Source organism: Aptenodytes forsteri, unplaced genomic scaffold, assembly GCF_000699145.1.
Source record: "Aptenodytes forsteri isolate BGI_AS27 unplaced genomic scaffold, ASM69914v1 Scaffold66, whole genome shotgun sequence".
In the NCBI taxonomy this organism is placed as follows: domain Eukaryota; kingdom Metazoa; phylum Chordata; class Aves; order Sphenisciformes; family Spheniscidae; genus Aptenodytes; species Aptenodytes forsteri.
The window spans coordinates 2,841,071-2,867,471 of record NW_008795131.1 but is presented as its reverse complement, the minus strand read 5'-3'; the positions used below and the strand labels follow the sequence as shown (position 1 = coordinate 2,867,471).

The 26,401-nt window shown below is 35.8% G+C and overlaps 1 protein-coding gene across 1 annotated transcript in view; it reads right to left on the bottom strand.

Annotated features, from left to right (window-relative positions):
* Positions 1 to 26,401, bottom strand: part of BRIP1 (BRCA1 interacting protein C-terminal helicase 1) — a 63,810-nt gene that overhangs the window by 23,617 nt on the left and 13,792 nt on the right. The window contains exons 10-14 of the mRNA XM_009278227.2: positions 23,498 to 23,630; positions 22,836 to 22,987; positions 22,142 to 22,313; positions 21,887 to 22,024; positions 21,325 to 21,486 (exon numbers count right to left, since the gene is read on the bottom strand). Of these exons, the coding sequence (XP_009276502.1) occupies positions 21,325 to 21,486; positions 21,887 to 22,024; positions 22,142 to 22,313; positions 22,836 to 22,987; positions 23,498 to 23,630 (757 nt within the window). The remainder of the gene's footprint in view (positions 1 to 21,324; positions 21,487 to 21,886; positions 22,025 to 22,141; positions 22,314 to 22,835; positions 22,988 to 23,497; positions 23,631 to 26,401) is intronic.

Below are 26,401 nucleotides of genomic sequence, written 5' to 3'. Positions count from 1 at the left end.
AATCTATGGCAAGAATGGAATAATTCATTTAATTCACACAAAAGCTATTACCTCTTCCATTTAATGGAGTTTGCTAGATATGGAAACTTTCTTGTACACAGGAAAGCATGCACAAACACACACAATACCCATGCTATAGACACAGACACTAAAACAACAAGAATGATGGACATGACTGAATACAAATAAATAAAATATAGAACACACACATGCCTCATAAGAGCTAGGAATCAAGTGCAGGTTTCTCATAAAAAATTATTTAACTTCGGGTTGAAAAAGTGCAAATGGGAGCAAGATATAATGCCAGGAATCACAGGAAGCAACCATTAATGCCCACAGTCAGTCGCTTTTTCTACCCAAGGGAATAATAGTTTCTGCAGTGGAAAGCAGTCTGAGTATATTTTATTAAATCCCTTAAAAATGGATTCTCAAATGGTTTATTAACAAATGGTCTTCCTCCAGGAGAGCAGAAAATCTTGTTAGAAAGAATCTGTCATCTTCCCATGCACTGAAGGATGTTTACTTTGATAGCTTTTTCCTTTTTTCCTTTCTGCAATTTAAAGACACCTGTAAGCTATGATCCACAGAAACTATGAGCTCAGTATTTAGATTCACCATTCGTCTTTGTCAGCATCGCCCTTTTTAGGCAGCTTTTGTGGCACTCTTGAAGCTTGGGAATGGGGGAAACTGTTTTCTCAACATCTCTTGCCATTATGTTGCACTCCCAGGAAAAATCCTCTCATCCTGTGTCCACGAAGGAAAAGCTTTGCCTCTTTCCATTTGCCGCTTCGTTTTATACAGTGCCAAAAATTGCATTAGGGGTTTCCCATGTCATGAAGCAAGACCAAAGATTTTTTTAATGTATTTTACCCTAAGGCAAGTTCATTGTAATTTCCAGCATCTTAACAAAGTTGAAAAGTTAACTTGCAGCAACCAAGTTGCCGGGGATGCACTTTTTCTGCAGTATTCATTATCTCCTGACAGAGATTTTTGAAATAGCAAATACCTGAGATGAGGGAGGGTCTAACAGAAGACACTGTAACATGATGAGTTACTTACTCTGGTTTACAGTTCCCTAGCTCTTGTCCTGCTACAAGCACTTGCTACTAAATTTCTTCACATAGAATATTCCTTAAATATTTTAGCATTGATTCACGTAATGAATGGACTGCACCTTGCCAGCAGAGTAAAAAGGCATCACAGAAATAATCCCGCCATCAAAAGAGTGCTTGGGGAAGCAATGGAACACCTCAAAATATGAAAGTATGTTCAAGAGCAGCACAGGACAAAGAGGATAATGACCTAAGCAGCACCTGACAGCAGAGTAAAATAACTCTGGCTTTATTTGCTAGTTTAACAACTATTAACTATTTAATAATAACTATCAGTTACAATTGTATTGAGTATTCTTGTGCGCCTTTAAAACTATATGCTGCCTTGTTACCCATACATTTATATAATGATAACTGAACAAAACATATTTCAAGGTGCACAAAATTTACACAAATATCTTGTAAGCCTCTTCAAAGTCTGCCATTATACACTAAAAACCCCACTTCTCCAAACCTTGGTATCTTTTCATCTTGTTTCTATGCAATTTTTTTTTTTAATGATATGAAGTTCTACTTTTCATTGTTATTCAGATATGAAGGGTAGCTGGGGGGAGAAAGGAAACTGCCATTAGGTTTTTCTTAATAAAAAATCACAGTATTGGCACCACTGTTAGTGCAAAAAGTCAGAGATTCCCAAGGGACTAACATTGATCTAAAAGCCTTTTCCCATGCAGAGCTCTTCATGTGTTTGCTACAAAAATTTTCTTTTTGAATAAGCACTGCTTCAAATCAAAGTGTGTCTCCAGTGGGCTGGAAACGTGTTTGAAGGGTCAAATAGAAGTTCTACATGCAGTCAGCACAAAACTTTAGAAATGGAAAACAGACATCTACGGCCAGCCCAGAGGCTGAGCAACAGGACTTACTCCACTAGACTCCGTTTTGGTAGAACGGAGGGCTATGCTACACTTGGGACTAAAAGGGCAGTCACTTGCAGAAAACAGGGTTATCATCCGATCCACCAACATGTGAAAGTGACACACAAAGACGTACAGTGCTGCTATAATGATGTACTCTTACATCATCTTTTAAGTATCAGTCCAGTAATGCACATTCTACATACAGACATCAAAATTCTACATTTACATGAAATGGAGTGAGGAAGAGGTGGTGTCAGTTTTAGAAGCAGCTAAAATCTCGTAATACAAAGATTTTTCCCTTTAATTTCAAGGCTACGTTACATGGTAGTGTGTTTTGGTTTTTTAAAATGTAATATGGACATATGCATCTTAAAATCATTTCCAGCTATGGTTTGTAAAACCTGAAGTGTTTCGAGAAACACCAAATGGAAAAAAAATGGCCTGGGCCATTCCCTGCTGAATTCCTACAACTGATTATAGAAAGTATTTCCAAAGGGAATCTAGACTAAACTAGAACACTATAGGCATGTAGATTAGGGACTTCAAACATGGAATAAAGGGATCCCCCAAAGCTCTAGTAGATGGAGAAGAATATACTTTACATCTACAAAACTGAAATACATCATGTTATTTTCCTAGTACACAGACTAGGGAAATCACAGATTACCCCATTAAACAGTTTCTTTTTCTACGTAACTTTGGAACTGTCTTACAAATTTATTCTTTTTTAATTTGGCAATACCAAAAACATTTTAAGAAGCTACAGATGTACCCGCATCCAGCTGTGCCTCTCTCCACGTACAGGATGAACAACTGTTTCAGCAACCGTAATTAGATTGAGAGAGAGACAAGAGAACCTGCCAAATTGAATTGTGCTCTTCTAGTCCTTTCACAATCTTACATTGTGAAAAAGGCCATAAATTCCCCATGTATGCAAAATCAACCACGAAGTAAGGAAAATGTATCCAAAGGCAATTCCAACTGCCTAGAAATCTACCTAGGATGAGGGAACAAAACTAAAACCTACTCATTTAAATAAAACAATAAAACTTTTTCCAACACGTGGTGCTCTATTTTTAAAACTAGTGCTTCTTCCACTCTCATGTGAGTCATACTTAAACTTATGAAAATGAAACAGGTATCCCTGCATATTTTAAACATACTTTAATAAGGTCTTATACCTTTCCAAAGTATGCAACACTCAACGTCTTACCAGCATTTCAATTTCAATAACACATTATAAAAGAGAACAAATACATCATAAAATAGACCATGGGAGATACAAATCTGCAACTGATGGATATTGTAAGTGATTCAGTAACCAAAAAAAGCTAAATAACTTAGAGACAGTACTCCAAACATCTAACAATAAAACTTAACAGTATTAAATAATTTTTGCTCTTTGCAAAATTTTTTAATTAAGTTTTTTGCCTATCATTAAGAATGTGCATGAACCAAAGTCTTTTAAAAACATACTATTTAAGACAGACCTCACCAGCAGTGTGCCTAACATTTTAGATAGCTTTTCTTTAAATTTTATACTAGATGTAAATATAATTTATACCTTCTGCAGTAAAAGAAGACATTAATTTCTGTATCTTTCCTCTCCTTCCACTGATCTCATAAACTGTTTTGCTTCAAGACATTGAGTAACTCAGTCCTTCAGTGAGTGCTTTTATCTTATCTAAGCAACAGGAGGCGGCAGCGGAGTGGAGGAGGCAGAGGAGTGCAGATACCAAATTTATACATTGAGTTTTATCAAATGTTTTTGCTTCAATGCAGTGCTTGTATCTTGACAGAAAAATAACAGGTATCAAAACCAAACAAGTAAGAGGCTTTTTTTTCCTCTGCATCTACTGAAACCCCTTACATTCAGAGAGAATGTCAAGAAGAAATGCATTTTTCTTGTTTTACTACAAAATGTTTCCCACCATTTGGACTGTCTGCAAAAAAAAAAAGTACAGGTTGCTTTATATATCACAGGACAACTCAACCTGCACCTGCATCAGCTGCCTCCTCTCTTCCTTTCAGTAAAAAAAGAAAAAAAAAATCAAAAAGTCTATACACTCTGACAGATCCTTCTGCAAATTTAAGCTATTAGGATGGAGGACATCATATTTTCCACTAAAGTAATCCTCTGATGATCTCAAGGCACAGATGTTTTTATAATGTATCTAATTCCATAGGTATTGCATTACCTTTAATAAGCTTCCAGAATGATGCAGTTTGCTGAGTCAGCTGGTTAGCTACAGCTGTAACTTTTTCTTCAAACCACTCTCCCACTGGTCTCAAAGCTCTAGTCTGTTCAGCATGATGGTTAATTACCTGGTTGAATGTTCTACTTCTATTTTGAAAGAATGAAACTGTCTCTGTATTAGTGATAATCTCAAAACATATTCAGTCATTAAACAAATGCATTTAGTACATCGCTTAAACACTAGTGGCCTTAAATTCACGTTATTTCAAAGTAACCCTGAAGAATGTATCTGGCCAGACTCCACCCACTTTTTTCAGATCACTTACATACTGTTATTACAGGCTTATATTAACCTAACTTCAAGAACTAAGATGTTTTGGAAAAGTAGAGAATTAGCAAAAGTTATTCGACAGTTCTCTGAACTAAAGGGGTTGCCAAGCCTCTGTACTAAATGACCCAGAATCCTATAGGTAACTGACCTCCAGGACTATTGGAACTCTTCAATTTGGGGGAAACAACAGTTAACAAAGGCCAATGTAGTGGCATGGGATCAGTAATTAATTCCATTTCCACCTTTAGTTTAAAAAACAAACAAAAAAAAACCAACAAAAAAGTCCTTTGAGGTTAAAAGTGAACACAAAGGAAACAGCAGAAGTAAACAGAGTAATGAAACATGAATAAAAGATTGAAGGGACAAGAGATAACTGCCTGGAAGGATTCAGGTGAAAGGAAAAAGCTGAGTTTCCTTCCAAAAACAGGAGGGAAAATATTTGAGCCAACTAACCAAAAAAATCTAATGTCCATTATCCAAATCTTGGATTGGAGTTCTAGAGTTGGAAATAGCACTCTAGAACTATTAAAAATAGTGCTATAAAAAACACAATGTCCCTTAATAAGAATAAAAGGTCACATATATGAAAAGAAAGCAATGAAATCCAATAACATTTATCAATATCACCAAAAATATTACATGCTTTCAGCTATGTCACTTACCAAATTGGCAGAGCTAGTTTACATTTCATCTTTTTTCCTTAATCAACCTGTACGCTTTTCAACTGTGATTTTATTCTTAATCACATTCGTCACCAAAAAAGAAAAAACCTCAATTTTGCTTGACACCCAGACATTTGCACTGCACTAGGCTGGGACTATACCAGCCAAGAATAACTTAGTCCATTGAATTATTTAAGCAGTTGTTCGCACTCAATTAGATTTTCATGAAAGGTTAAGCAATAGACTGATTCACAGAAACCTCTTCATGTTTATGCGAGATATCTAACAAAATACAAGGAGGTATTTAAAATTCATTCTTTTGAATGACTAAGCTGATACAAAATACTAATGTATCTATTCACAAAAATGTATTTTAAGCTCAAATTCCATTTTCTCCATTTCTAATTATAAAACATTTCATTTAAAGAGAACATGAAAATATCTGTGCCCAAAATATTTCATTTGTGAAGTAAAATCTACTTTCAAACTAGAATGTTTGTTTCCCACTGTTAACAGGAAACTGGAGAAAAATACCATATGTCCATATAAATACATAAGCACAGGTAATCTTTTCTTTATGTGCCAAAAATAAACTGATTTAATTCAGCATTTTAATGGAAACAGGCCACAGAAAGAACCTATTCTTATCAAAGAGAGACTACGCCTCCTTTCTACTGCACATTTCCCCAACTATTTATTATCATCGTGGGGCTACGACCAGCAATGCAAAGAAGTGTTCTTTTGAACCAGACTTGGTTTAGAGAGTACTAACTCCAGATCAATTTCTGTCTGATTTCCTTTCCCAAAGTGTTACAGAGCCTCTGTAATGAAATGCTCCATAATGGCAAAACAGAAAATATAAACCAAAAAAATTAAACATTTTTTCTGCCGTCATGAAAAAGGAAGCATTCTATTGTAAGAACAATAATTAAAGAATACAGGGAACATAATATGTTCAGACTTCAACTTCTTTGTTTTAAGGAATATGAAGACTAGGCAACACAGAGAGGAATTTTCATGTGGAAAGACCTTAGAAAAGTCCTGAAATAAAAGTAAACATTGTGAAGGAATGAGACCAGAACGTATGCTCATCTAAGTACAACTTCTGGAGGAAAACACACATTCTTCACTCTTTTCAGAACCTCTCCTTTTCAGCTGATGAGGAAGATTTTCTGTTGTGTATTTAACTGCTAACCCTTACCATCTGTTACAGCAAAAATCAAATCAAGTGCATAAAATAAGAGCGCATATATTTAAAGCAAAAGTAGTTAAAAGGAAAGTAATTTTAGAAACTTAAGCTTGCACAGATAGTCACGACTCCAAAATTAAAACAAAATTGCTGAAGTTGATCAGTGCTCAGCAGGTTATTATCTTCTATAAGAAAAGTTACATTTTATTGGAAAGCCTTCAAAAGTCCAGAGATGCAATCCAGGAAGCTGTGCAGGGACCTCAACCCAAGTCACACATTTATTCTGACATTTTACACTTCTCACTTCTTCCAGAGTTATGTAGTAAGATCATACAACCTTTTCATTTTCCTAACAGGTGGTCTATATCATGGAGTCTTTCCTCAACACATCTCCCAGGAGAAAGTTGCCCTCAATTGGAAATCTATATCACTACTACACGTGCTATTTCAAGAGATTTTTCACTTAGATCTCTCTTATAATTTCTTCCCAAAAGAAAATCAACTTGAAGAATAAAACTTTAAAATCATGTAAGTGTCTGATTTTCAAGAACTTGTGTGGAAAAAATGTCTTTTTAAGTTTAGAAGTACTGTACTTATTTTCTCAAGGAAAATTTTAAACAAACATGAAAGAAAAACAAACATTTAGGACCAAGACTCATGTGTTGAGATACCTACATATGCTAGGAAATGCAGGGTAAAAAGTCTGTGCGAGCCCACGGAGGCTGGGCAGACACCGTGGGGGGGGGGGGTGGGGTGGGGTGGAGAGAGAAGAAAAAAAGAATAGCGAAAAGCTACCGTGCAACTCAACTACATAATTAAACTAAACCCTGAACATGGTGAAAAACTCTGTATTATGAACAAGATTCTGATCACCATGTGCACACTCCAGCACAATAAAAGGTGAATAATTCATAATCATTTTCAAAGAAAAAGTATGCATCACTCAACCTGGGGGAAACACAGGGGATTTCACTGGTATGATTTTTCTTTAGGGACAATGACAAAGTGCCGCTCACCAGCAGGAAACTGAAGCACTGAACTGTGTTCCATGTGCCATAAATCAACACTGCAGCCTACAGGATGTCTCTCTGGTACCAACATACCATCAATTTTTCAATAACCTCCTTAAATAATGGAATATGTGAACGGCGACAACAGTAATGAAAAATGAAATGTTTTGCACACCAAAGACTCTAGAATAATACGGTTAATACATTGCTTCTACAGTTAAAGAAGCTTTTTTATATAAAATCTTCTTCCAAAAAACCCAACATTTTACCACAAAACAATCTGGATAGCCTTTGAAGTATTCAGTCTTTGAGCTCCATCGCAGCTGTTTCTAAACAACCTGGTTCAAAACAGCGTTTATTTTGTGGTTTTAAAATTAAACAAGACAACAGCTTTCTGTGTTACAAGAACTGCTTGTATATTCACCCCAGGCTATCATTACACTTCCACGTTCCAGTGAGAGAGCAATCCTTCACGCAAAGAAAGCTCTCTAGAAAAAATTATTTTTAAAAGGATTGTTTAGATCCTGGTCCGGAATCAAATACGAAATTATTAACTGTTCATGAATGAAGTCAGCATCCTACACGGCTGTCCTCTTCTTCACCAGTCAAAAACCAAGCTCAGTCATCTTTGACCTCTTTTTTTCCCCAGAATAAAGAGGAGAAAAAAAGACAAGGTTGTCTTAGTGGCACATCAGCAGTGAAGCACAGTACCATCTGGGAAAACTGATTCAAACAGACATGCAGTGTAGTCCTAGGCACGAGGCCAACCAAGTCCACGAATGCTCACACAGTAAATGGGGGCAGGCAGATGCCTGTCATGGGGAACTGACTCCACGAGTGGGAGAGTAACAGGTTTTAGCTTTTAGTCAGCTATTAACACTAACAGAGAAAATATTTTTAAAATTATAGAAGGCATTTTACACCTGTAGTTATTAAATAAATTTAAGAAAGATTAATATTCTCTTTACTTTCTCAGAAAGGTTAGTCATTTTTCCCTTGTTATACAGCAAATCAGTGCATGTAAAAGAACTAAGACAATTTCTCAGCAACAACCATGTATTTTATGCATGATGTTTAACTCTGAATAGGTAATTACATAATGATAAATTATGATAACAGGGAACGATATCAGCTCTGATTTTTTGAGACATCTAACACCTCTCATTTGGGAAGCAGGACCACTAAACAGAAAAATCAGTACAGTTCCAGACCTAAGTCAAAGAATGAAGCAAATGTTAAAATACAGAAACCCAAAGTGATAGAACTTTCTGCAATCGTGACAACGCAAGTGATGACCCTCACCAATGTCACCAGTATTAGAAACATGCACTTCAGTCAGCAGCAATTAAGGAGGGAACAATAAACAGTTAATCTTACACAGTAAGAGGCTATTCCATGACTTTACTAAAAGAAAATTTTAAAGCAACCTGCCAAACTTAACTATGTAACATTTCTATAACAAACGAGAGATAAGATAGGGTTCCGCAGATAAAAGAGCATGAATAGTAAGAATGAATCGAGAACGGTTATCTATCCCACAAAAAGAATCTGATGCTGGGGAGGAAAACCTGAAAGCAGGATCCTTAAACACAAACTTTACCATAAATCCAGTGACCTCACCGGAACTGTGCTAAGTTACGCCAAGTAAGGAGCCGGTTTTCTGGTGTGGGGTGTTGTTTGGATTTATTTTTTTTTAATTAAGTATCCTTCCTTCCCAAATGAAGACGACTTATCTGACCTTATGTAACTTGGACGATCTTTTTTCCCCAACAGTAAATGCTTGATATACCTTCACCATATATACTACACAGTTAAAAAAAAGTAAAAGAAAAAAAAGCGCTAGTGTAAGTATTTCTTCAAAGTAGACAACTCCATCCCCTCTCCCTCCTTCCCTTCTCCCCGACAAAAAATGTAGGAAGAGGGAGGAACAACAGACCTTTCAGAGTATCTGTTTCTTAAGAAAGAATGTCTCACCTCATGATCAAAAATAGGAAGACAAAGCTGAAAACAAAGTTTCAGATGTAACACGTGGCGATTTGGCTACTAACAAGCCAACTGGCTCATTTGTAAGCCATAAACCAGAAGTTTTACGTTTTGTGCAAGTTATTTGTTTCAAAACATCTTTGCAAAAAATAATCCAGTAATGCACTGTGAACTGAATCAAAATGCAATGAATACTCTTTAGAATACACTATCTCACCAATTACATTTTATCACAAAGAAGCTGGCTTACCCAATTAGCAACAAAATCTAAGGCATGATTTTGTAAGACACGACTTCATAGGCTTCCTGACTTTCTGATGAAGCAGATTTTTTCTGAAGTTAAAATAGCCCAATCCAGTAATGCACTGTGAACTGAATCAAAATGCAATGAATACTCTTTAGAATACACTATCTCACCAATTACATTTTATCACAAAGAAGCTGGCTTACCCAATTAGCAACAAAATCTAAGGCATGATTTTGTAAGACACGACTTCATAGGCTTCCTGACTTTCTGATGAAGCAGATTTTTTCTGAAGTTAAAATAGCCCAAGTATCCCTTTCAATACTTTTAATATTCAAATTCTTGTATATGCTGTTACATTGCTATTACAGAACATGCTACCTAAATATATGCTTTGAAGTATATTTTATCTCATATATACTGGTTTTCACACATGAAGAAGTCACATCTCTACCACATCAGGCAGCGAACCTCTAAGCAATGCCAAAGGGACCAGGAACTCTGCAGGTTGCAATGGCATAGAACAACAGTAATGTCAGAGTAACCTGTGCAAGATACACCTTCTTAAAAATAATGTTGCTTATGTATATTGTTCCTTTTTAATAACTACTGTTTTCCATCCTGCTTTCTCTCCCCTTCATTAAAAGCTCTTGAGGAAAACAACACATTAACTGTAATTGTTATTTACTGTTTGGCCTCTATCCTTCACAGAGTGCAAACTTTGTGACTGTGAAAACTCATTTTCAATGCAGTTACTACTTAAATGGTAGGAAAAATATGCAAGCAGAAAGTGTTAATTACAACGGAAATTGGAGCATGTGTTAACTAGATACAACAATTCAGCTTGCAGCACTTTGACAAGTCGGAGCTCAGAAGTGAGAAACAATAATAGATTTTTAGTTTATTTTCCTCATGCTGTATGCTCAGGGTATTTAAACTAACAGCGTAATAAAATATTAAACTGCACAGCTCTCAGGGTGTGAAATTCACAAGCAAAGCACTCATCTACCAGTATGGCATATAATTTTTTTAGACATAATACCCAATAATCTGCCACAGACTGTCGCTACAGATTCTACTTTATATGATGTGCAGATGCTATCAGAAAGTATATCTGCTCTATGTAAAAAGCAAGTGCCACAGGGCACTTGAATAATTGCAAGTCCCTTGCTGGTCACTGTAGCAGTTCAGTAAGCCACAGAAAGTATATTTCTTCATTCTTTGCAGCTAGTAATTCAAAAAGATAAGGTGGGACCCAAATCACACCTAGAAATTTCCCCTGAGCCAACAGCACTGAACTGCTACAACACTCAATCGCAACGACCGTTGTGTACTCAAGGAGTGGCCATGTGTAAAGTGTTTGACTGCAGTAAGTAGCACATACAAACAGCAAACGGCTCTGCCATTCCCACAGTTTCTGCGGGTTTCCACAGAACAAGAAGTCAGAACAGTTCATTCCTTTCATATCACTTCACCCAAATTTCCATTCACTCAGAATATTCACCTGAGTAACTCTCCAGTTTATTTGGTTAATACGCAGTAAAGGCAGACTTGGTTAACAATGCCGCAATTTCATACTAACAACTTTATAATATAAACCATATTTCATAAAAATAGGAGAATTTCCAAGCGAGTATCTTTATAGATTCTCATATTAAGGTCAATCACTGAAAAATGTGTTTTAGTAAAGCACAGTAACATTTCATCTCTGAGACAGCTCTAGCAGTAAAAGGGATGATCATGCTCCCTTCCTTGAGTATGCAATATCATCTCTTCCCTTGAGCTACCTCTGACACTTCGCTGACCTCCTGATAAGCCAACTCAGTTCACAAGGCCAGCAGAAAACTAACTGGGGGGGGGGAAGGATAAAAACTTTTCCTTTGTTCTGAATCAGTTGACACAAAATTCAGAGTAGCACAAGAACTATCACAAGGAAAGCGGGAAGAACCTTGCCATTCAGCAGCAAGCTGCTGGATCATCTCCTCTAACTTGTCTAAGCACACCTTAATGTTTGGATTGTCTCTAATTTCCCAGAAACCAGCAAAATTACTCCATAACCAGCAATCTAGGATCCTGTCATACTATTTAAGAAAGAAAACAAACATTGTGCAACTATTCAGATTGTCAGTTACCATCCCCCAAAGATAAAATTTTATCTTTGATGTAGCCCAACATTTTCCTTGGCCTGCTTTGTAAGTAAGACATGTGGATGGTCAAAACTGAAATTGGCCAACGGCAACCAAGCAGTGGGGAAAAAAACCACCCTAAAACCCAAATAACTCAAGAGGTTAAAAAATTCTAAGTGAAAACATTCTAATAAGTCATTATAATAAAACACACGCTGGCTTTAAAAGTTTAGGAGAACTTCAATTATTCCTTTGGAGCATAATTCAGCGCTATTCTGGCTTTCTTATTTCAAGGAGGTATGTTTGCTGTAGCCTCTATAATAACGCAAGAAATTATCTTGCCAGGGTGTGAACTGCCAGCTCCGTCTTCAAATTTAGTTTGGCAGAGTAACTTGATTGAACTGATGACAGGAAAGAAGGAGGCTTGCCAACAGAATTGAGGATAAAAATTATCCACCTGGTTATAGAAAAACTCTTATTCTAATTCTTTTTGTACAAACTTCACTATTCCTCCTGCTACTGTTCTTCTTTATTTGAACCGATACCACCACAATAGTCTTCAGCACCCGAGGCAGAGACAAGAGCGTTGTGATGGAATGGTTGAAATCTTCCATCACACACAGTGATTTTTACATACATGTCTTCGCTATGCCCAAGTCAATGGGAAAAACAGAAACTGTAGACTTCAGAAAGTCTACAGGAGCTATTGGAGCTCTCAGAAGACACCTCAGACAATGCACACCAAGCCTGAAAATTGTTCTTTTGGATGAATGAGGGCCCCAATAGCTAGAGAGTTTATATTACAGACATTTAAATGCTTAAATGATGGAAAAATAGAGAATAAAACTGAAAGATATTGTATATGATTAATGGGAGCAAAAAAACCCATAAAACACGAAGAAGCTGAGATAAAGATCAGAAAGAAAACTACTAGTGCAGAGTAAGTGAAAAAACAAGCAATGAAGAAACAATAGTGGACAACAAGTAAAACAAAATTCCACCTACGTTTATTAGGTACAAACATTGAAATGCATAGTTCTTGAGTCATTAGAATTCAGCTTTTTTAGATCACATTTTCCCAAAATTATGCCCCATCAGACAGTAATCACTTTACTAAGATTTTCATCAGAGCAAGGCAAAAGACACAGCTTTAGAATCTGGCAATAAACCTTTCTTTTCAAAGAAAAAGAAAAAAAACCCCCAAGGGTCACTTCAGTGTCATGAGCCCTACCTCAGCCTTCTGCAGTCACTGAAAAAAAAAAACTCCAGTGACTTCTAGGGGGCATTGCACAGTCATCAGTGCCAGGAAAGAGACACAGAGTACTTCTTGCATGTTGTTTAATTACTCGTCCATCATTTTGCTCTACTTTTATTGTTAGGTACTTGCACATAATTTGACATAGCAAGGATGACAGAATTCTATTCCCTAAAGTCTTTTCTTGTTTTTAGGGTTTCTTACATACTGTAATAGCACCATTGCAGCTGTTTGGCTCAAACAAATAAGGCTTCTGGAGTAAGAGAATGCCTTTCCCTTGAGAGCAGCAAGCAAATGCTGTGCAGAAAGTGAGTATCATTATTAATTTACAATTATTTTGTAACTTACCCCTGATAAGCCAGCCTGTTTAAAGGCCTCCTTTCTTTTCACCCCAATGAATGTGATGTTGGATAGTAGCTATAGTTACAACATCTAAAACTAGAAGACACATTGAAACATTCTGTTTCCTCTATCATTTTAAAGCTGTAACACTACAAATTACATTCTATAACATTAAAATTATGCAGAAAGTTAATGTTTATGTAACTTCAAAGAACAGATTTCTGTCATAAAACATACTTGGTGTGAACAGATCCCTACATCCTGCAAATATTTACACACAGGAGTAAATCTCTTCCTCAAAGTACTCCTACAGCTGTCAACAGGAATATCAAGGAGAGTATTACTCTTGATATCCCTGCATATTATACCTAAATACACCTAACAGAAAAATTTAAGCAATCTTACGGAACCCACCCAATGTTGCTAGACAATTCCTCACATAAGCACTCTGCAGTCAGTGCAATTGCACCACAGAGCAACCATCTGTGGTGCAAATAACTATTTTCCTATTTAATTTCAAATTCACCTTTTAACTGCACAAACCTAATGGTTTCCAATTTTTCCTCCATACACATTACAAGCAAAAAGACACTGTGGAATGTTTATCTCTTATCTGGATATTGTCATTTTACTGTCTCAAACTTCTTAAAACAAGCTTTTCACTAGGGAGGAAATCAGTCAGCATCAGACCTAGTGGGGAAACCCTGCACTTGCTCAATGTCTATGGCTCTTACATAGTTCCAGATGTTCAGAACATTAATAATGCACTAACTCAAAACCTCTTTTTGAAACTTTAGAATGTGCAAATTGCATTAAAACCTCTTTGCCCTCATTAATGGTATTGTTACAATCCCAGTACTCTGGAAAATGTTTTTTGGCATTTGTTTAACTTTGTGATATTGCCATTTACTCATTTTAACAGCCAGTGCTCAAATCTTAATGCTTTTAATAGGCCCAGCTAAACAGACTACCATCTTTTGTAAATTTATTGAAGTAATTTATTAAATAAGTAAAAGTTATCTGAAGGCAGCATTGCTTTTTTTATTGATGGCAGAAAAAAATGGGTTTCTTACAATTTATTTACAAAACTGTGTTTCAGGAAAGTTTTAGAAATGAAAATATTCTGTTCTTTTTTCAGTGTTATGTCATTTTCTGCCAATCTGACATAGATTTCTTTAAAAAAAAAAAAGAAATTTCTACCAACCTCATACAAATCTCAGTAAGAAAAGGGGTCTGTCTTAAAGTAAGAAGAGCCAGACATTCAGAATTAAAACTGAAACTATATCCCTCCCTCAGCCTGTCATATATAGGGGTGGCACATTTATGTCCAGGCCAGGAGACAGTATATTCAAGGACTTGGTCTCATATGCAATGCAGACACGCTGCTGCGCAATGGCAGAAGAGTGCAACAGTCAGAGGTTAAACTGAGGTCCCTCCTGTTTATTCCAGCTACCTACCTAGACTGAACCTGAAGATTCTCAGTCTGTTTGAAAACAGCACAAGTTAGATCTATTGCCATGCTCTACACCGCTCACAGAGTTAATGATAATGTTAAGGCCTGCTTGCCTGAAGTTGTGTAATACTGCCAAGAATGGTATGTCAACAGAATGGTAAACAGCACTTGCCTGCAACTTCACTACAGCTTTGGTTGATACCTTAAACATGGAGAGGGAGCCAAGACAATAAACAGAGGTGGTCCAGTCCAAATGGATTTGCTGTCACCCAATCCTGTCTGTTCTCACTGAAGAAAAGGTGATGAGCCAAGAGAACAGGAAAAGCAGATGAGACTGACAGAACTTAAACTCTGAACTAGCAGCTCTTAAAATTATGAGATACGTAGAAACTCAAATGTGAAATTCAGCATTTATTTTTCGCAAGTGACAAAAGTTCCTATATATGTATCATTATAACCTTACCCAAAAATTCTCAAGGGAAACAGCAAATGCAATGCAGCATTAATTGGTCTGTACCTACACGTTAACAGTTCCGCCTTTCTAGCTAACATAGTACATGGCAATGCCAATTTATGATGAAGGGTATTTGTTCATTACTAGTAGGAACAGTTCCGCCTTTCTAGCTAACATAGTATAGGATTGAGACTGCCAGATGTATTCAAGACTGGATATTGACTAGTTTGGCCTCAGGTTTATTGTACACAAAACTCGTGACACGCTCACTTGCATGGAAAAGTAACAACTAGCTTGTTAGAGCTGACTGTATTGTGAATATTTACCCTTACATTTAAACCTCAAGTTCAATAGCACCTGTGATAAAGTGACCTAAAAATTATTTTCTCATGGTTTTGGTTGCTTTTAAATTAGACCCTTAGTTACAAAAGTGCTACTTCAATAATGGAGCAGTGCTTTCAATTAGCCTTGTAATTCCTGTTTCCTCTTTTACTTTGTCTGTTCTGTTCTACTTTTCCCCAATTCCAGCTCCCAATGAAGGGCTGGTGAACAGGAACAAAACTCAAAAGCACCCCTTAATATAGGATGTATGAGAACCTTCTTTAGGATATACCAACTAACCTTACTAGAAGTCAGTCAGTCTGAAAAAAAGGTCATTCACAAGAAAAGTGCTCTAGGAGACAAATGCCTTAGACCACTTTGTTCCAACATAGTATTTGTTAAAGTTACTCTTCAACAACCCTTGGAATCACTGCAATACACAGCAGAAGCTCTAGACAGTCCAACAATTTTCCAGCAGCTATTGTTTAGTTGCAAGAAAGTCTTGCTACTTTTTCATTATTCTCCACTAAGTTCTCCTAAAAACATTAATTTGATGGAAGTTATACATACAAAAAGAATCAATGTTAATGCAATATAAAAAAGACTTAAAAGTTTTGCATTCATTTTCTTTCCTATTTCTATTATCTCCACTACTTTTGTAATTAACTACCCATTAGAGGTACAATTAATATAGCACCATAGCTGTAAACCTCAAACAATTGTCACATGCATTTTAAAGAAGTAACACACTGGTATGAAAAAAATGCATCTATTTTACAGACATTTGGATACAAATACTTCATAGAGTACAGCAAATATTTTTTTTAACGTAGATTTAGATCATTCAGCCACTTCCAAGAGGTTCATGAGACAGACAACAAAGCAGTTACTATTTCTATCTTTGTAGGCTAGCATTTCTTGAAATTTTCTTCATTTTTCCAAGATATTTCCCGCTACAAAGCTATTTGATACAGTATAATGCAAAATACACAGCAACACTGTGCAATCTACCAAGTAAAACTGCTATTTGACCTCGAAAGTTAAAGCTTTGTAAAGGAAAGCAGGTACAAAAGAAATATGATTAATCTGAATCAATGGAGAACACTACATCTGAAAGGTGTCAGAGAAAAAGAAAAAAGTAGTAAAAAAAACTTGGATTCTCAAGTGAAGAATACTTACCAGTTCATAAGTTTTACTGATGAAAACTGGCATTCAAAGCCTTTTGAGCAACTATCTTACTTTAAAAATTTTACTTCCAAGTTATGGCTCAACAATTAGCAGATACAAATTAACCAACAATGCCTCATGGGGAAAAAGAAAACAAAACAAAACCCAAACCACCAGCATTAACATTATTGTCCAAAGCTTATTTTGTAAAAAAGCTACCAAAGAAAGGTCAGTTAATTCATCATGATGGATTATCACTAAAATTTATAAGCATTAGCATTTTTCTCCTTGCTGGATACCTTGACTTTGATATGACACATATTGAATGAATCATCTAAGATGCAGGCACCAGGCAAGATATATCTTAATGCAGACAGGTCGGCGACATGAACCCTAATGGTCCTTATCTTAATCTTGTTTAAAAGCATCTTAGATTTCTGAGTAATCTTTTCACCTTCTGATATTCTCTTTTATAGAGTGTTTTTGCTGGAGTTGCTACTGATTTTCACATAAATGCATTTTTGTTGCATAGTATCACCAGTTTTAGTAGCCCTAAAAATTATCTAGGTTTGCAATTTAGTAAATGTTAAGATTAAGCTTATTTTAAAAAAAGTCAATGTGCCAGAAGTCCGATAATGTCGATAAAAATTTGTATGTTATTGTACATTATCCCATTCATGAAACATGGCATCACAGCTGTTCATAACATAAACAGACACCTATCGAATGTGGAGATGTATATCCAATGCATTGTTTTCTACTCATCCACATATTTTCCTCCATTGCATTATTAACGTCGGATATTTGCCATACGTATATTTTAAACAGTCACTCTTCAATGAAAATATGTACCTGATTAAGATAAAGGCAAGTTTCTCTACTATTGCTTTTTTCGTATTCACATCTAGTAATTCCAAATTACACAGAGATAAGAAGGTGGCAGACTTTTCCCACAAAACTGCACTGAGTTCTTTCTGCTACAGCTGCTTTGATTAAAAAAACAGCAGAGGATGGAGGGGCACAGAGGAAGATAACAGGTGAATTATTTTTAATTCAGATTTTTTTGCAGTAACAGCAGTTCATACATAGGTAGAAAGGTCTTTGGAAAGTACCTTCTCAGCCTGACAAAGTATTTTCTTAAACTGATGATTAGGAAAGGATGCAGGCTTACAATGTTGTGGCCTTTAAATTCATTACAAAACAGTTGAACAACATTCTACAGATCATAAATATCTTGTTGTTAGGGGCACTCCAGAGCAAAATATAGACAAGTGACTACTCCTCCCTCTTCCTGGCAGTAGACAGCTTCTTCAAAGAAATTTAGGATCTCCCAGGAAATAGTCTACCTGAAGAAATGCTAATGGAGAAAAATGCAAGCCATTAATGGATGCTTTTTGCACTCATTAGCACTGGAAGGAGTATTTGACTAAAATTCTAGCTCCTGCAGCAAAGTACTCTGCTGACATTTATAACGTTCGTCTCAGATGTTCTAAGCAGCATCCAGTTTTCTCATTTTGTGATTAATGTGGCGAGACCTAGAAATTTTACTTGCCCTCTATTTATTTGCACAATGGAAACTTTCTAGTAGGTTGATCTCTCTTCTAGGCAAGTATGAGATATATTTTCTCTCTATTATAAAATTCAGAAGTCTGAAACAAATCATTAAATTTCTGCCAGTTTGTTTCTCCAGCTCTAACATGAATACAGGGGTCATCACTTTCACCAAGTATTGGTAGATTACTTCTTTAATGTATACAAAGCAACCTGAAATTCCAGACAAAATACAGAGAAATAAATATTACTCATAAAAAACCCTTATAAATTCCAGACTGGGAAGTTCAAATGGTAATATTAATTCTATTTCTGCCATAAATTTATTTTATTTCCCATATTGCGTAATGAAGTTCTGAGTAACAGGACAAGCAGTAAGAGAACACTGCTTGGGTGCTAGCTCTAGGGTCCCAACATCGTTCATCACAAACTGTGTCAGGCAGGGTTCTCAATTTCTGTTTCCTGTGGCAGGTGTTACACCTTCCATTCTTTCCAATCCCATAGACTGAGGCCAAAAAGTGTGGATTTACCATTCGTGCAACAAAAAAGAACACATACCTATATTTTATTAAAGTGAAGGAAAGTCTATGAAATTCAAAGTGAACAGAAGTGAATGAAAGTGCAGTAAGATGCTATTTCTGTCTCTAGCACTCTCCTTATATACAAACAAGGAAAGTGACATACAATTTACTACCTGAATTAAATTAATAATGGGCTTTCCAGAAAATTAACTTTATTTACAAAGAAAATAATGAGGGATAATTGTCAAAGAGGTTTTCAGGCAAACAGGTAAAAATGTGCAGCATGAATGCTGAAAGTGAGGTACTGAAACAGAGCCATCCAAGAAGCAGGGCTTCTGCCGGAGGTGCAGAGCAAAGGACATCATTGCTGAGCCACAGATTCTTAAAACTAAAAGAGAATGTTGAACTGAAAAATGCATCTGTAAGTGTAACAAAACTGAAATCCAATGTACATGCCTAATAAGTTCAATCCAAATGACCTGGATAGACGGTACTCATAATTCAGAGCATTGCCCTCAGCCTTCCAGACATTTAAAAAGACTTTATTTTTCACTTATTCCAAAGTTGAAACTCCAATTCATAAAACAGGTTGAGCCCTCAAAAAATCTGCTTAACTCATAATAGTTAATTTAGTGAGGTACATAACCATGTGTATTAATCAGATCTTGACAGCCTTGAACAATTTCTTTAAAAGCTGCATTTTTTTTAAAGAGACGTAGCAATTTCCCTATGAAAATCTCTGAAAATCAGTTTTGAAATGCAAATGTGCAGGTAAGAAATATTCTGTGTGATGATGAAAGAAAAAGACCTTGTTTTCCCTGTACTAATATGCTTATGCTTACATTATTCTGTGTTTTCAACATATGAAATCTCAGACTTAAAGGCAACCCAATCCAGAATAAAAGAAGTAGAATGAACAAGGGCATCCATAGAAAAATATTGGCAATGTGATTTTAAAATATCATCCTTCAATTGTCTGCAATTTATATTTATCAATACTTTCGCTAGGATCACGGAAGTGTTCCCACAAAGAAAAAAAAACACTCAACATGTTTAGCTGGGTGACCTTTCAGTAAAACATAAGGGCAGTGAGAGGGGGAAGGCTACCAGAGCTGTCCAGCAATCTCTTTCCTTCTTTATTAAATGTCATTACAAAGTCTCTCTATACTTTCAATTCAGATTACTATTCTCATAAAAACTTTCATAAATATTTGTCAGGTCTGTATACATAAGATCAACTATCACATACTGTTCAACATTATTCACTTTAGTAAAAGAATAATGATGACAGTGAAAACTGAAATATGTTCCCATTTCAATTCTTAAATAAATTGAATGCAAAATTTATTTTCAGATCGTTAACTTTGCATGTAAGTGCAGGGTTTTGTGAGCTAGGTTAAATAAATTTATAGTCAGTAATGTGCTTTTTTCAATGACTGTACATTACCTGGTCTAATGTGGTCACCTAATGGTTACTGTCAGTAATTGCACTGATGACTGCAATTCTTTATAGACACCCAGTGAAGAAAACACCCTCGCTTTTCAGCCTCTTCACTTAAATAGTAAAACTAACATGAAGGTTTTGTAAAAAAGAAGAAATCATTTTTATTTCATTTTTTTAAATATTGTCTGTTAAGGAACCTTAGAGATCAGAGGGAAATGGTCCAAAACCTTTATTTCCATTATGCTGGGGTTTTTGTTATTTTGGTAGGATATTTTTTTTTTTAAAGAGGTTTTTGTTTTGTTTGTTGAGAGGATTTTTTAATATCGTAAATGATGGTTTAAAATGAAAAAAGTCACCCTCTTGCAAGCATTACAAGAAAAATGGGCATGAATTACAGAATTATATTGCAGGTTTATATTCCTGTTCCTCAGAGCTGACCATAAATAACAGTAAGAACTAATAGAGAAGAAAGCAGAACTACCGTGAGGTACAGATTAACCATAATTAGATATCTGTTGTCAGTGAAATTAGATATTACATAGTTTGAAATTGAGAAATTTGATTCCTTTCAGCCAATGCCAGTGAGCAATTCCCCCCCGACGCAAGAAAAATATACTAGACTCTCCAATGCAGTGAAATGGAACAAGAAACAAGGAAAGAAGAAATTAACTGGATGAATACTACATTCAAATAGCACACAAAGAACATGCAAAGGCATTCTTGCTGCTGAGTTATACACATAAAGTTTCCTTTCATGATGTGTGCTTACACGGAGATTTTTTTGTTTTGTTTTGTTACATAATTTCAAAACATTCAAGGAAACAGTTTAAGAAAAAACTGCAGATTAGTCTGGCTTTTTTTTTTGGTAAAACTAATCGAAACAATTGAACAAATATGAACATGTTTTTTCATGAAAACAAGCTTGTATGCTAGCCAATGTGGCATCCAAGAAATTACAATATAATATAATCACAATGTGTTATTACAACACATTTATTTTATAAACATTTATATATGTTGATGCATAAAGCAAAAGATTACACAGTACGTTTTCAAGTAGAGTGTGTGTGTTTTTAGAGGAAGAATATGAATTAAGATTTCTTACCTTATAGGATGGCAAAAAGCACAAAATTCCTTGACCAACTTTTTGACACACTGAAAGCAGAAGTGCTCCCACCTCATCTTGGAACTCAAAGGCCTCTGTGTGCTGGAACGTGGCACACAGCTTCCGACCATTAGGGCCTGCTCCAATGGTGCCAACCCAAACCTGGTGTATTTCATATTAAAAAAGTTAATTCTAAAAATATGCGACACAAACTGTATTAAATTAAATTAGGTTAAATAAAGAAATTTTAAGTGTGAAGGAAAATACTGAGATATTTCTAAACAAATTAATTCCAGTACTTAAAAACAGAAGAGAATGTGCAATAACTGATAGAAGATGGTTATTAACAAAATAGCATGACTTCAACTTTTCCAGGGGAGTATGTGTCTAAAAATTGCCCCTTTTTTCATTTGAAAACGTACTTTACAATTGCATTAATCCAAGCAATAGCCTGTTCTGTACATTCCTTTTTACTTACGGAATGGGTTTGTCATCATTTTTATTTGCAAGTTATTGGCCAGCATTACACCTCAGGAGAGGGAACAATGATGCAAAAGTTTACCTGTGAGTTCCGAATAACGTGATTTGCCTCCAACTGAATAGAAAACTTCACGCCAAGCTCTGAAGAAAATGAATCCATTGGAGAGAGCGTGCCAGATGTCAGAACAATTGTTCTAACATCATTTAAGTCTGAAAAAGCCTAGGTTGGAGGAAAAAAAAGAAGGAATTTAGAAAATCAATACAATCGCTTTAAGATCTTATATGGATTTGTTATCACTCAAATTACTTAAGGCCTTCTACTTCACACTCAGCTTACCACAGCAGGATTCAAGCACCAAAAATTAAGCATGTGGACTATGGTTTTCTGCCGCAAACTCCTTTTACGCTTGGGCCGTGTAAAGAAGGCACTTGTATCTGAAACATCAAGTTGGTTTTCATTCATCCAAGCGTAAGTTTCTTGTAGAGCAACTCTGTAGTCATCTGCATACCTATATAGGGATATATAAGCATCAATAAAAACTACAATTAAACAATCAAACTGTAAGCATTAAGCTCATACAAAGCAAAGACAGTGTTGCTACAATGCATTTACATTTTAAGTACAAAAATAATTTTATACTTTCAGAAAAAACACTTACAAATAAGGTTTAAATCAGAAATTTTTAGTAGCTGCTGGCATTAGTAGTCAAGATATCAAGACAGTCAAACGATAAGTGCTATGTAGAAAAACAAAACGCATGCATATTTAACTTGGCAACACATCAAGAAAATTTACACCTAACCTTCAAAAAAATTTCTTCAATATTTGAATTCATTCATGAATGAAAAAAATAATTTGGTAGTATTTAAATTCTTCCCACATAAATAGATTTTCCAAAGCTTTCTGAAATGCTAGTTTTGCTCAGAAGCCAGACACCATAACTGAGGTGTTGCACAAATGAAAGAGGCATTTTGGCATAGCAGCTGAATTAAACACAACCACACAGCTCAGGCTATGTATTTGCACTGACCTGCTATTATCTTTAAAAAGACATAAAAGAACCATGAATAACCCTTTCAGCACAATCTGAGTGGCAGGGCTCACAATCGGTATCTCAATAAGTTCCTCTTTACCGAGCACTGATATTTTTTCTTCTTTTTCCAGGACAGTAGCAAGATGTTTCTGTAAGAGGCAAACAAATTCCACGTTAACAGCATTCTAAGTATCTTCTCAAAAACAAAGCTAATACAGACGCAAGACTATCAGCACACTGCTTCAAAAGTTCACCTAAGATACCTATAAAGTCAGACTGAAGACAGGAAAGGAAAAGTAGCAACGCTTTTAACACATTTGGCTTACACAGAAAGGAGGGATAAACTTGAAAATAGGGTAAATACATTCCAACAGTCAATAAAAATGCAGATGGATAGAACAGACAAAACTATCACTGACTCAATGGTTCAATTTAAATAGTAGTACATGATCAATTATATCCTTTAAAACATTGATTCTGCACAACTTCCAGTAGCTCAAGTGGATTACTCCTGGTTTTCATCAGGTATCATTTTCAGACAGCTTTTCTGTATTGCAGCAAATTAAAAGATGTGTTAGCGTTTAACTTATGTACATTTTAAGATGTTCAACAACATCTATATTATGCACTCTGGTACTCATTTACACAGCATACATTACCTGTAAAATGGGAAAAGTAATAGCAGTTATTCCCATTTTGTGCAAAATGGTGAGCATTTCTTTTCCACTCCAAACCTTACAGGAAGTTTCATACCCTCTTTCTACCAGTTGACTAGAGCTCTCCTGTAACCAGCTGTAAAAAGAGAGAAATCAGAAATAATTCCAGTATTAATTTTAGAGATTGAGAGATACTTTGCAGGTACAAACCAAACCTCAAAAATTGCACCAGGTTTCTATGATGATGATAAATATTTTACTACATCTAAGTAGAGAGATTCTACTTTTCCTTATGCCAGTTTTCCACTGCTGAACTAACTTCTGCAGAACTGCTCTTGATGCAGTTCATTGAAGTGAGAAGAAAATTTGTCCCTATACGTTTATGGTTTATCATCATGTAATATCTTTACAATAAAGAAAAAGGATTAAAATATAATCTGCTCTTATGATATAACATGTCAGGTTCATTTAAGTAAGATTTCTGCTGTACTTTCAAAGCCACTCATTATTACTCTAACTGATGCAAGTTGGTTTATCATCCCTGTCAATTGCAGGCTTTCCTATTAAAAACAAATCTTGAGGCATGAACTGAGTACTTTTAATATTTATACACAGTAAGAGAAAGTGGGGCAATAAAAAGTGCATATTTTAACCTACCTACAGGTATTTGTAACTCTGTTACAATTTGAAAATTAAGCAGAATTATAATCGTACGTACAATGCAAAATGTGATAGGACTTTCTAAAAACATGATCGAAACATGCAGATCATCTCATTTGTGGCAGAGCTAAAATTTTCTCTAACTGAATGTGTCCTCCATCATCCCTGCAGTATTACAAGACCTTTCCTCCATCTAGAAAAGCAGGCAGGCTTCCTCCCTCTCAGGAAATGCTGAAGCTGTCTGTTTCATCAACCAGCAGGAGGCATCAGAAAGACAGCTGTCATTTCTACAACAGTTCAAAATATTTACCTGTAAAATCAGTTAATCGTTATCAACTAAAGCAACAAGGCTTAGCGACTGTTTCAGTTCCAGACTTCCTGTCCTGTCACTGCAAATAATCTGATCAATGGAACAATTAAAAACACTTTCCTTTTGCCAGGTTAAATGCAAACAAAACCCCATAAATACTGCCATAAAAATCACTTCTTTGGCTATGATTTGCTTTATCTTATTAAGGAATGATGATCACTAACACAGGCAGAACTTCACCAGTGTAGTACTCTGCCCCATTTCCTCAAATGTAACATCAAAAAGACTCAGAACTAAAATTAGGAAAAGGCCACTGTGACAGAAATTAAACAGATTTACAATGGATAAAACACTTCAGGAAATGTAAAAGTTCTGTTTCCCTGTTATGATCTTCAAACACCATCAAATACTTTTGAAATGGTCATGCTATAAATGCAAATACAAACTTAACACAACCACCTTCCTAATACTAAAATATCACAAAAAAAGCAAATTCTAGAATAAATTCCATCCAATTAAATCTAATGTTAAAGCATTTACTTGAAATACCTGTTAATTTATTTTTAGAGTAAAGCAGTAAGCATGAATAAAATTAGTTTGATTCCCAGGGACATCTATGGTTTTGAAGTGAAAATTGGTGTATGCAATATTTTCAGGAAAAGATTTAACAAATGTTACAAACATGCCTTTAATTCAAGAAAGTATATTTGCTCCCTCCTTCCCTACCAGAAAGCCCCACTGTTGATACAGCTTACTCCATTGAACAAAGTAATTTTTCCTGGTAAATCTGCATCTCATCAGAAAAGCCTGCCAGTATACCTCTATTGGTATATCTTCAAATTCCTCAGAAAGGTCATTTTAGCACCTCTGTGGCACTAAGCCCATGCTTAAGTGCTTTCTGGAATGAGGGCCCAGGATCTTTATATCTGAAATAAGATTTTTCTAATTACCCGTGCATTAGGCAAAGCCATGTCACTATGCAACAGCATTTTACCAATTACTGGCTATTTACACCCAGTCTTCTGCTTTCCAACAACTGTTTTTCATGCTGTTGGCAGATTTGCCAAGACAATGAACCTTAGTTTTTCTGATAAGGTTACAAAGCTTGAGGCAATCAAATCTCCAGCCATGCTGTTCTCATCTTTTACTAAAATTTAACATTTGAAATATCCAAGGTAGGAGAATTAGCTTCTGCGAAAAAGAAAAACTCACTTGTCTCTGTGACACATAAACATTAACTCTCAGAATAAAGAAAGGATAGGAAAAATGGCGAACTACTTGCTGTAGTGTACTCCAAAGTCTATTTCACCAACCACTAATGCAACAAAATGACAATTTGACATGCACTGAATCAGAGTTCAGTTAGCTTCAAAGCCACTTTTGATATTATTCACTTTTATTCTGCTGACTTTGTTGTTCAAGGTTTCATTAGCAGTGCATTTCTGAACTCTTTCAGTCCCTGGATCCCTCAAAAGAAAGGTTCAAAAATTAAGGGCTACAGAGCTGAATTCCAAATTCTCTAGTGGTGACAGACTCTTCTAACATTGTTTCAACTTTCTCATGTTCTCACTCCACCCAAAAGACTTTTGCCCTTGACCCCTTGTTTCTTTCCCTCCTTCCTGAGCTTCTTCCCCCAGTCCATTTGCTTCTGTTCCATCCCCTCTCATGATTTTCAACTGCTGCTTAGCTCTTCCCCTTCCAGTTCTGCCTCCATAGTTTCTGGGTTTTACCTTCTTTTTTGCTCTTACTACCTTTTCCTCTATGGGTACAGGAAGAAGCAGAGAAGAGGAGAACATTTTCTGTTTTTTCAGCTTCTTTCTGCCTTACTGATCAACTCTTGCTTTCAAAACCACTTCCTCAATCGTTCATATTTCTCTATCCACTGAACTTCAAGACCCTTGTGTTCTAACAAGGCAGGTACTAAGAGATTCGGCACA